At 37.5% G+C, this 12942-nt stretch overlaps 1 protein-coding gene and 1 pseudogene across 1 annotated transcript; both read right to left on the bottom strand.

Annotated features, from left to right (window-relative positions):
- Window positions 1-5906: 5906 nt before the first annotated feature.
- LOC132278961 (laccase-17-like) lies at window positions 5907-9453 on the bottom strand (annotated as a pseudogene).
- A 465-nt stretch (window positions 9454-9918) lies between these two features.
- On the bottom strand, window positions 9919-12668 carry LOC132279375 (laccase-17-like). The gene is made up of 6 exons (XM_059781332.1): window positions 12491-12668; window positions 12230-12381; window positions 11875-12119; window positions 11644-11772; window positions 10580-11545; window positions 9919-10305 (listed from the first exon to the last, which is right to left on the bottom strand). Exons 1-6 carry the CDS (start codon window positions 12614-12616, stop codon window positions 10175-10177), a joined length of 1749 nt encoding a protein of 582 aa, XP_059637315.1. The 5' UTR covers window positions 12617-12668; the 3' UTR covers window positions 9919-10174.
- Between the last annotated feature and the right edge of the window lie 274 nt (window positions 12669-12942).

Genomic DNA, 12942 nt, shown 5'->3' on the forward strand with positions numbered 1-12942 from the left:
AAAAGTATAACCAACAAAAGAACTACAAAAGAACTCACCAGTGACTCAGTGAGACATTCTGCGGCATCATGCATGATTGCAAGCTGCTGCCAAATGCTAACCAGCTACTACATTCTCATCTACAAAAGGCAAAGACAACTTTTATAAATATTTCAATAAAAGCAAAATACATTAAAACTAAATTTTATATAAAATTAATAGTACCAGATTTAATTGTTTCAATTTCAGCCATAGTTTCTTTCACTTGAATTGGGACTGGTGAAGAACGCAACCAATCTTGTCCGCAAATTAAGCATTCCACAAATTTGGGACTAAGAGAACTACGAAATCAATCAAGAACACGACCTCCCGTACTAAATGCGGACTCGGAAGCAAAACTAGAGACGGGAATGGCTAAAACAACCCTTGCAACTTCAGAAAGAACTTTATACCTCACATTATTCACCTTCCACCAATTCAAAATATCAAAGTTTCAACTATCCTTTTCACGAGATTCCTCCAAATATTTGTCCACTTCAGTTTTGTCTCTCTCATCACCTTCTTGTTCCATATATTTTTCAAACTCTGATAGTAAGACCACATCATTTGTACTACCCAATTGGTTAATCACCATAGTATTAGTCTCAACATTTACAATTTGAAATGAGGTTGAATTAGCTAACTCAGCCTTTTCAAACTCATTAAAAAGACATTTCAGTATATCTACTATCCTTTTCATCAACACATTTACCTTGGTTGGATCATGAATTTTGGAGAAACAAAACCTTAAATACATTAATTTACAACGAGGATCTAACACATTTGCAATGAATAGCATTACATTCAACTTTTCAATGTTTCCCCAATACTTATCAAACTTAATCTTTATTTTTTTAGTCATGGCACATATACAAGGATCTAAACTTTTGGACCATTCAACCAAGCTAGCTTCAATGCCACAAATTTCACTGAAGAACAAATTAGAAGTGACATACAATGAACCAGACAAACGCACTGTGGCATCATAGAATTTTTGCAATATTTGAGTAAAAAAACGAGCATCATCCCAACCCTTAGCCGTAGGAATTTCATAATTACTACTAAGTTCAAATTTGAATTGCTCTTCATATGCTAGCCTTTCAAATGCATTTTGAAATTTGATTGCAGCCTCTAGCATTAGATATGTGGAGTTCCACCTAGTTGGAACATCTAGGCACAAAAAGCTTTTACTTGTTATCTTCTCCTTCTCTACACATGTTTTGAAGCATTATTCTCTTTGTGGAGAACTCCTAACATATTTTACTGCCCCACGAATTCGAATTATTGAATCTTTCAGTTTATTTAACCCATCTTTCACAACTAAATTAAGAATATGAGCACAACACCTAACATGAAAAAAATCACCAACCAACATGAAAGTTTCATTAACCTTAGAAATCGGGTTGAAATATCCAACAGCAACATCATTTGAACTCGCATTATCAACGGTAATAGTACCTAGTTTCTCAATACCCCATCCCATCAAACATTCTTCCACAGCCTGACCAATCACCTCACCTTTGTGACTAGAAAGTGTACAAAAGCTTATTATTCTTTTATGCAATTTCCAATCACTATCAATAAAGTGAGTTGTAAGGCACATGTAAGATAGGTTTTGTAGTGAGGTCCATGCATCTGTAGTGATACAAATCCTTTGGTTTGGCTTCAACAACAAATTTTTCAATTTTTTTTCTCATCAAGATACAATGCAAAACAATCCCTTGCCACGGTAGTGCATGACATAATTTTAAAATTAGGTTGCAAAACCTTTATGGTTTACAAAAAATTTGAAAGACAACTCATCTATAATAATCATTTTAGCAAGAGCTAGCCTACATTTTTCTTGGTTAAAGCTCCAAACACCAAGGCTACTACTATCTTTTCGTGTCCCCGATTGAAATGACAAAAGCTTTTGTTTCTTGTCTTTGTTGGAGAATTTGGGACAAACTTTAATAAGATGTTTTTTAAAAGCACTAGTCCCATTCTCACTCGACCACTTAAATACTGCTCCACATTAGTTACATTTGGCACCATTTGGCTTCCCATCTTTTATTTATTTTGTAACGACCCGAACCCGAAGGTCCGAACCGTTAGCTGGGTCCTGACTCGGACTCGAGGTTTCCTAGGTCAAACTCATCGTTTCTAGAGTCAAACATCATCATTAGGATCGAACTAAGCTTTCCCAATGGCTCCAAAACATGCTCTGAGACTTAAAAGTGGAATAACAAGGAAAGAAGGCAAAGTGGAACCAACCAGTGCATTTCGGTCGACCGATGGAGAGCTTCGGTCAACCGAAGCACACCCCAAATAAAACCAAAAGTTTAACAGTGAGATCCCGAGAGCAGCAAGATGGTTCGGTTGACGGAACCCCATTTCGGTCGACCGAAATAGGAGATGCTGAGAGCAAGTGAACGGTTCGGTCAACCGAACCCTATTTTGGTTGACCGAAACAGGAGATGCTGAGAGCTTGCAGGAGGTTCGGTCGACCGATGTGCCATTTCGGTCGACCGAAATGGCTCATTGGAGCCCTGAACCTGTAATTGAGGTGCTACTTTTTATAAATGAATGGAAACTGAAATGGGAACTTTGGAATGGTCCGAACTCGAACTAAACAATCAAAAATGTATCATCAACAATTATGGACTAGAGTACTAACACATGATCACATAATCACCTTGCAACATCATTTGATACAATTACATGAGTTTTAAACTTAGGTTTTACATCATGGGCAATTTACATCAAAATAGATTCAAGCTTCAAGTTACATTATCATTTACATACTAAAATGAATCTACTACATCTATTATATATGCTTAGAAAACGAGTTCAAGTTCTACAAAATTTACATCCAAAGTACTCTTCAAGTCCCCTCAAGCTTGAGGTGGATTTTCATCCGCCAATTCTTTACCGTGACCTGAAAAATGTTAAGTAGGTGGGGTGAGCAATTTGCTCAGTAAGTGGCGCCTAAGACGCACCTCTTGAGTCCCCGTGAATCCAATACAAAGAATAAAACAATGGGAATCGGGGTTATACAACATCAGGAAGAATACAACATGGTTTCCAATCTCAACATAAATAATGTGATGCAATGGGGATGCAATGCATGCCGATGTTGCTCCCCATTTTCATATTTAAAACCATCACTTTCAAACTGCTAATATAACCCGCCCTTTGGTGACCCCGCAGCGATACGAGAGAATGATTGGCTAATGTCCCTGACCTTTAGTACCCCCGCGACGTCATTATGGGGCCAGCTAGCTCAACCACGCTAGGGCGACTCCCTAATTCCCTTTAGGCTATATTAATACTCCGGCCCTTTGGTACCCCCGCGGCGATCGGATTTTCTCAAAACCGATTCAAAACAATTTTCTCCCGAAAATTCCCTTTTACTTTATCCAAACATTACCCATCATGCAACCCAATGATGTACATGCATGTCTCGTACTTTTAATGTTATAATAATGAGGGATTTTCACATAACACCATGAGGCAATCTTTCATCCATCATTCATAGCATGTTAACAGCATATTAGGCATAGAAATTTATTACATAAGCATGTTTTCCACATAATACATTTAATACATGTCCTCACATAACCACATATACACAATGAAATCACTTTAAACTACAATTAGCACAAATAAGCATGTTAAGACACAATTCAAGTAATTTGACTCACAAAAGTGCAAGAATATGTGGATTAGAAAGCCCCTACCTCTTAATTGCGCAAAACCCTTGAAATAGGTCAAGAATTTCGAAACCCAAAGGGAGACCCAAAGCTGAAATTGTTGGTACTCACGCGTAGAGCTCGTCGTGCTCTCCGTTTTGCCTCAAACGACACTTAAAAATTCCAAGTAATGAGGATGGAATCTTGATTCAAAGCTTGGTTCCAAAAGAAAAGAAAAGATGAAGAGAAATAAGAAGAAGAAAGAGAACTACGGGAGAGTGAGAAATTTTGAGACAAAATGTAGTCTCAAGACCACTTATGTGGTTAGTGGTGGGGCCCACTAATATCATTTTATTTTTTTACTTTTCTTTTGATTAAATTTCTACACCATACATACAAATAGATGCACCACCACATAAATACTACTTAATCCACATAAATTAAAATGCATAAAATGCAATTGGACCCAACCACGATCCCGTACATAAAACGTGCAAAGACGAAACTACCCTTGCGGCAATAAAATTTCTGAAAAATTGAAAAATGCTAAAAATTAGAAACATCACATCTTTAGTAAAATGTTGCCACACAGGAGACCGGCCCTTTTTTTTCACCTTTTTTTTTAGGAGTTGTTTTAGGTACCTTTTTAGAAGGTTGAGATGCATGACCATCAGAATACTCCCCAGCCTCCCCGGAGTCATTAGAAAAAGGAAAAGGAAAAGGAAAAGGAAAATGAAAAAGATAATAGGAAAAACAAAAATAAAAATAAAAATTACATTGACTGAGGAAGATGATGAGGAAGCCACTTGACACTTGAAAGTTGAAAGTTACTGAAACAGAAAACACCAAAATCCATCATTTAATTCAATAAAGGCTATCTTTAAGTAATAAGTACTATTTTAGAAGTACTTTTCTAAAGAATAAAAGTTGAATTAATTTTGCTATTAAAAGCTGGATGTACTTTTAGGAACAAATTTAACTGTTACAAAATCCTATCTCAAAATAACCAGAGGTCCAGAACTAACCTTAATTCTTGCCAAACAAAGCTGGTAGACACGCGATGTTATCAGTTAATTATAATACAAAATGTACGCTTGAAAAAGAAAGATCTTATCAAAATAATTACATCTATCTATATATAAACAAGAAACTAAAGAAAATTATTTACCCAAAAAAAAAAGAAAGAATAAGTAAAGAAAACAATATATGCATTCATGGAGTTATATATAAGTTATAACCAAAGAACTGAAAGAAGATGTGATTAATTAAATTAACAAACAAAAATAAATTATTATGGAACAAAACAACTTAAGATTGAAAGGAAAAGGTAAATAAAACAATGTTGTTATGGATGACCAAGAAATATAAAGAAAATCTGTCAGATATTAAATACCTACCTACCAAACTGAGACCGGGAGTCGAAGATCTGTCAGATCTGAGAAGATAAAGACCACGAATCCATGAATCATCGAATTAGAGGCGAGTCGGCGCTGCGAGAGTCGCGAGTGTGATCTGAGAAGATAGAGACTTCTGAGTTCTGAGATTTGAGATAGTGAGAAGGCCGAGAGGCTGAGAGGAGAGGAGAGGAAGGGAGGGGAGGCGGAGCGGCGGAGTGACCGAGTGAGTTTGAGAAATTGAGAGGTTAGGTAAATTTAGGTTTTGAGTTTGTTTTGAGTTTTCACTTTTCAACTTTTGATAGACAAAATTCGAATTATTTGATATCTTATTATTATTTGAGCAGATCTTACAACGGTCCACACTCCACAGCCCACAGCAACACTGTCAGCACAGCCCAGTACTAGTAGTCCACACCCCACAAGTAATCAAGTATATATATATATATATATATATATATATATATATATCGGATCGGTTCGGTTCTGGAACCGAACCGTGAGTTAGGAACCGGAACCGGAACCGGTTTCAACGGTTCCTTATTTTTGGAACCGGAATCGAAATCAGAACCGATGAGAACCGAAAAATCGGTTCCGGTTCTCATAGTTCCGATTCCCGTTCTATGGTTCTTTTGTGCACCCCTATATTACGTGGTTTTGTTTTAGGCATTTGAAATCCTTTTGGTATTTTTATATAAATATCACTATCCAGTGATCCATATAAATATGTTGTTGCCACGTCCATTAGATACGTATGCAATCTTTCTGTGACTGCCAAATGTATTATGAATCGAAATGTATGTTAAAAAGAACAAAAACATGGTCAACATTTTGGAAGATCGGATGGTAGAGGTGGCAGCTTTTGATTTGGCCGCTTTCCATTCATGACAACCCAAGCCATCTTCAAGCCCCAACTCGCGTGGACTTCCAGGTGGTAGTGCATGAACCATATACACCTATTTACATATCACCCAAAAGCGATTAGAGCATCTACAATGCGGCTGCTATATGGGCTGCCAATTCAAAATATAGCAGGCGGGCCTTAAAAATAGGCTCTCTAATGCAATGCTAAATGGCCTACTACTTTTTAACTTTGTTATTTCTTATGACAATTGTAGCACAAGACATGGCATTAGCTATTTTAGAGAGAGAGAAACTATTTCAGAGAGAGAGAGAGAGAGAGGGGGTTTCAGATCTATATATATATATATATATATATATATATATATATATATATATATATATATTTAAAAAAATCATAAAAAATTTCACCAAATAGGATTTACTTTGCAAAACAAGAATTATAGATCTTGATTACAAGAAAAAAAAATAGAATTACAGACCTTCATTATAAAATAGAATTACAGAAAAAAAAAAATTAAAACAAAACCCATACATACAAGTTAGCCGTTGCAGAGACAGAGGGGGACAAGCTTGAGAGTTGACAGACAGCAGCTGAAGCTTGCGAAGGGTGAACCCGAACTGGAACAGCGGGTGATCTGAAATGATATGGTCGAAAGAGGGGGCAAGTTCAGTGAGAACGAGAATAGAGATGGAGGCGATTGGGGAGGCTGAAATGATTTGCCCTAAATATATACTATATTTTTTCTTGGGTCATATGCCTTTAAATTATATAGTTAAATATATATAAATTATATAGTTAATTATATGGGTCATGGGCCTCTTTTTTTTTTTTTTTTTTTTTTTTTTGACCAGATATTTTAGATTTTTACTTCTTTTTAATTATGTTTAATTATAGTTTCCTTCTAATGTCTACAACTTGAATTGAAATGTGTCTAATATTAATATTACTGATACAAATATGAATAGTGGGAATGGTAGTTGAAATTAAAGGTGATTGTGTCAAAAAATAGCATTTTGCATAAAATGCACCACTGGAGCAGAATTGGTAAAATATAACAATTTGATACTGTAGCACCTGCCAAAATATAGATTTGGCATGTGAAAATGACTTCTGGCATTGAAAATGGTCTTAGAGTTTTCATTTGATCACTTTTAATTCCAAATTTTTAAGTTTTTATTCTGAATTTGTCCGACTAAAAATACTAATTTTAATCGTGTACTGGATTTGAAGAGCTGAATTTGCAACTGTACACGTGAAAATTATATGTTAATTAATTGGATTTAAATATAATTTTCAAAATTAGTCAACTAATTAATTTTAATTTCTCATTTAATTAGTGTTATAATATACTAGTACTCTATATATAGCTACCTGGATTATCCGGCAAGAAAGCGAATGGCAACCCAACCAGCGGAGGGGACATCAACGGTGTTCCATTCAACGGGGTCGACAAGGTTGAACTTAGCCGGATCCTTCCTGGGATCGTAGTTTCCGAAACCCTGACCCAACACAAAGAAGTTGAATCCATGGAGGTGCAGTGGGTGGCTCTCTGCCCCAATAATGCTTGTGTCCTGCATCACAAGCTCCACACTAGTCTTAAATGGAAGCACCACCACTTTGGTCCCATTGTTCACCATAATGTTACTCGGTGGATTGCCTGTATAGTTAAATTTAAATGGTGGGTTGGCTGGAAAATCAGTGGTGTATACACCTTTTGATTGTTGAAAGAAGTGAACTTGAAGAAGAGCTGTGTTTGGAAGCACAAAGGACACATTGTTAACGGAAGCTGCCAATTTAGTGTTATTGGGTCCTTGACAAGTTTGGTTCTGAGGACATGGGTTTAACCCCAACCCCACTGTGAAGAAAAATCGTCTATCCACTTTTTTGGGTGCTTTTGCAGGGAATTTCGCATTGGCTAAGCTTCGAGTTTGTTGCTGAAATTGGTTGCAAATGATGTGTCATTGAACTTGGGAAGTGCTGATTGTAGCAGAGGGAGCTTGTTCTTCGTTGTGGTGGCGGATGGTTGGTGATATTCAAGGATTCCGGCAGTGGTGGTGTTGTCGAAAGCTGCAGGGCCGGTGGCATAAGGCCTAGCGGCCATTAAAAAGGTTGCATTTGGGAAGTGAGATTTGGTCTTGAGGAGGACATTTGTGGTCTGTCCAGGGGTGATGAGAACTATTCTGGTTTTGAATGGCTTAACATAGATGGCATTGGTTTCGACAACGGTGAGAGTGTGTTTGGTAATGCTGAAGAAGAGCTCGTCGTTAAGTGCAGCATTTATCTGACGGAGAAGGTATGTCTTCCCTGGCTTCACTTTCATTTTAAACGCATCTGCATGATATTTCTTCAAATTAATGCCCACAACATATAAATTCACCAAAATGCCCTTGTATATATTACATAGAATTTATATATAATACCTTTAGCCGAGCACTATTAGAAGGGTCCAGGAAGACCATTAATGGTATAGGCATCACAGATATTTGGGGCTCCTCCTGATTGCAGAGCTTGGTTGATGATTGTCTCTGTATTTGCCTTCCACCATTCACCTACAATCCAAGAAAGTAATCACCCCATAATTGGAATTTTGATCAAATGTTAAGGGATGGAAAAACATTAAATTATTACATAATTACAATATTTTATAGAAAAATTGATTTGTAATCCAACAAGTCAGACTAATTCGACATGTGAGTGAAATATGATGCAATCTCTCACTCACATAACTGCAGTCAGATGGTCCGACTTTCAATTGCTGTATTAAGATTGGATAAAGATTGAGTAAATTCTTTTCCTGGAACATAATGAATTGGATTACCAAAAATGATGGGGACTTCTTTGTGGGGTTGAGGAAATGGGTAAGGAATGTGTCTTTTAGGAAGGACGACAATAGGTCCATAGAGTGTGACTCTGAGCCATGAGATAAGGTCCCTCTTTGGCCAGTGATGGTGAAGTCATACACAAAGATCTGGCCTGTTTGAATTGGGCATTGTGTGATATATGCAGGTCCATCTGCCCATCCAGTCCTCAGTTGTCGCACTCCGTGCCTATCATTCACCCAACATTAAATTCACACATTATACAGATATCAAACTAATTCAACTAATAAGTACTCCTAACAAGTTAACAACCACAACTATAACAATAATAGCTATAGCTAGGGTGGTTGCATACCAGTGAATTGTGACATTGTTCTGAATGTGGTTAACCACTTTAACTAACACTGTATCCCCTTCCCTCGCGATGATCCGAGGCCCCGGAAACTGACCATTGACTGTCACAATGCTCTTTGTTTGGCACAACCTTGTGACATTTTGTAGCTTGATCTTGTAAATAATAAATCAAAAGAGTCGTATAAAAATATTATACTACATTTCAATATACATGTTATAAATGTCACACATACATCAAACTTGTAGTGCCTGGTAATGCCTGCATGTTTGGCAAGCACAAGCTCAGCTAGAACTGACAAAACACCGAGGACAAGGAAAAAGCAAGAACCCATCTCAAATGTTTCTGTTTGTTTTCTTTTCTTTGTGGGTTGTTTGGGTGATTGAAATTGAGCTGTAATTGGTGGAGAGGAAGACATGTGAAGAACGTATCTATAGGGAGAGAAATCTGGGATCGGATTCTGCCTTAGATTGAGTTGGGGCTACACCAATGAAAATATGATTGCACTCTGGGGTTGATCAATTGCTTCACCTCGAAAATGCTTTGTTCTTCTCCTAACTGTACCTTCGTTGAATTATCCTAGGAAATGCCACGACTCTGTTCTAGGTGAAGCAATTCTAATAATTTTGATGGTTTTAGCTGAAGTTTTTATGCCCTATTAATATAAGTATTTTTACATAATCAAGCATAAGAAATTTCAATTGGTAATAAGCTATCCAAGCATTTTCCATTTCGGACAGTATATAGAGGAGTGGTTCACAACATAATATGTCCCTTGCTTAGGAATAGAAAAGAGGAGTATAAAAATTAGATAATCCAATAATATTATTAAAGCATCCTTGCATGAACATATTGAATTCTGAATGCTACAAAAAGAGGACCACTCTTCTCCTTTCCCTTACTCGGATAAATAAGATGATAACTGAAATCTTTTATTGCGGAAATTAACACAAATGCTCCAAAAAAATTGCCAATGAATTACAATGGGTGAGAAAAGTTAGCGCCGGTGTCAATTACTTCAAATGAAGTGTGCATCCTGAAGTGAGTGAAAAAATTCAACATTTGGGGAGATCTGCTGGTGGTGGAAGCAGCTTTTGATTGGGAAGCTTTCCATCTAAGACAAGCCATGCCATCTTCAAACCCCAGCTGGTGTGGACTTCCAGGTGACAATGCATGAACCATACCCCTGTAGACAAATTATATATATGCATGAAGCAATACAAACATACCTTTCCTATATATGAATGATAATAGTCTTCCTTAAAAGCTCTGTCCCGGATTAATCACAAAAGGTGGGACAAATTTTTCCGAAAAACTTTGGAAACTTTAGTGAAAAAAAAAAAAATTCAACTAACAATTAGTGTTGACATGAAAATTATGAATGCAATATATCCATTATAGCATTAAAATGTGGATGAGAAATTTATCACTGGATTATAATGCTGACTCTAATTACCCACCTGGATTGTCTGCCAGAAACCGAATAGCTACCCACCCTCCAGAGGGCACACCCACAGTGTTCCTTTCAATGGGGTCAACAAGATTGAAGTTTGTAGGGTCATTTTTCAGATCATAGTTCCCAAATCCTTGGCCAACAACAAAGAAATTGAAACCATGGAGATGGAGAGGATGACTCTCAGCTCCAAGAATGCTTGTGTCCTGCAAGACTAGCTCCACACTAGTGTTGAAGGGAAGTACCATTAATTTGGTCCCATTGCCCACCATAGTATTATTTGGAGGATTGCCAGTGTAGTTGAACCAATGCAACGGATTTATTGGGAAGTCAGGGCTATAAACTCCATTTGATTGGCCAGAGAAGTGGGCTTGGAGGAGGGCTGTGGTTGGTTGTGCAAAGGAAACATTACTAATCGAGGCTGCAAACCTGGTTCCATTAGGTCCTTGACAGGTTTGGTTTTGCTGGCATGGGCTAGTTCCGAGGCTTATTGTGAAGAAAAATTGTTTGTCAACTTTTTGGGGTACATTGGCAGGGAATTGAGCACTCGCTAAGCTACGAAGTTTCTTTGAAAAATTGGTGGCAAATGAGGTGTCATTGAGAGTAGGCAGGGTTGGTTTGAAGAGTGGAAGTTTTTTCATTGAGATGGTTGAATGAATGGATGGTAATTCATATTCTAGGATACCAGCGACAGTGGAGTTGTCAAATGTGCCAAGGCCTGTCACATATGGTCTAGCAGTCATGAGGAAAGTGGCACTTGGGAACGAAGGCTTGGTCTTGAGAAGAACATTAGTGGTCTGTCCAGGGGCAATGAGAAGTGTCTCGGTCTCAAATGGCTTAACATAAATTGCATCGGCTTCAACAACTGTGAGAGCGTGGTTCGCGATGCTGAAGAAGAGTTCATCATTGAGTGCTGCATTGATCAAACGAAGAAGGTATGTCCTTCCAGGCTTAACCTTCAGCTTGAATGTGTCTGCCAAAACCAATTTGCACATGTTAATTAGCACTACTAGTACAAAATTAAAAATGTTATTTGCCAAAAGAAAAAGAAATTGTAATTGCATTTGATACCTTTGGCAGAGCAATTATACAAAGGACCAGGAAGTCCATTGAAGGTATAGGCATCAGAGACATTTGGGCCGCCTCCTGTTTGTGTGGCCTGGTTAATTATTGCCTCAGTATCGGCATTGAACCACTCTCCTGCAATTGAATATAGGACATTGTGTTTGTAAATTTAGAAATGTGATTGAGGGATTATTAATTGAGTTTAATTAGATTCAAATTGTATGTATAGTTGATTACCAAAGATGATTGGAACTTCCTTGTGAGGTTTGGCAAATGGGTAAGAAATGTTAAGCTTAGGAAGAATGATTAGAGGACCATAGACAGTTGCTCTTAGCCATGAGATATGGGCATGCCAAAAGAGAGTCCCTCTTTGGCCGATAATGGTGAAGTTGTACACATAGCTCTGGCCAGTTTGAATAGGGCACTGAGTTATATATGCTGGTCCATCAGCCCATCCTGATCGAAGCTGTCTAATGCCATGCCTGTTTCAAAGAAATCACTTAGCCATTTAGATTATGGTGCTTTATATTATTAGTAGCATGTGCATAGTTCAAAACTAGTACTGATCTTTTAAGACTTTGGAGTTTCATACCAGTGGATGGAAATATTATTCTGAACTTGGTTAGCCACTTCTATAAGAAGACGGTCACCCTCCCTAGCTACAATGCGAGGACCAGGAAACTTCCCATTTATGGTGACTATGCTCTTACTATGGCAAAGTCGCGTCACATTTTGCACCACAACCTACAAAATATTTTTCAAAAACTGTCAAGAAACTAAAAGAACAAAGTGAATTGTGGAAATCACAAATATGGAACGATATTAATTAGCTTGAGAGGCTGCATAGACATACATTAAATTTGTAATGCCTAGTTATTCCTTCATCCTTGGCAAGTGCAGAGCAAGAAAGGAGAGACAATGTCAGCAATGAGATGAAAACTCCCAGAAATGGTGGCGAAGAAAGAACAGGAACACCCATCTGTGTGTGCGTGTGTAGAAAAGGTGGTTGTTGATGGGTGATTAATGTTATTGTGCTTTCTGAGTAATGATTCCTCAGAGCTCATTGGGGTCATGTATATATACAGGGTTGAGGAAGGAGTGTTTGGTTGATTACAGATGGAAATTGATATTCTAGACAATGAGAGAAAACTAGAATTAGAGCTTCACTAGCAATTTAATTTGTTAGCACCAGCAGTTGCTAGAAAACAACTTTAGAGTGTTGTCAAAGACAATCTAGTTTGTCTGCCCACTTTCTCTTTCCTCACAGATTCTCTACATGAACTAATGAGATTTGATTTTGACCAT

This window comes from Cornus florida, unplaced genomic scaffold (genome assembly GCF_030987335.1).
Source record: "Cornus florida cultivar Cherokee Brave unplaced genomic scaffold, ASM3098733v1 CherokeeBrave_3.0.0_Hap2_Chr10, whole genome shotgun sequence".
NCBI classification, from domain to species: Eukaryota; Viridiplantae; Streptophyta; class Magnoliopsida; order Cornales; family Cornaceae; genus Cornus; species Cornus florida.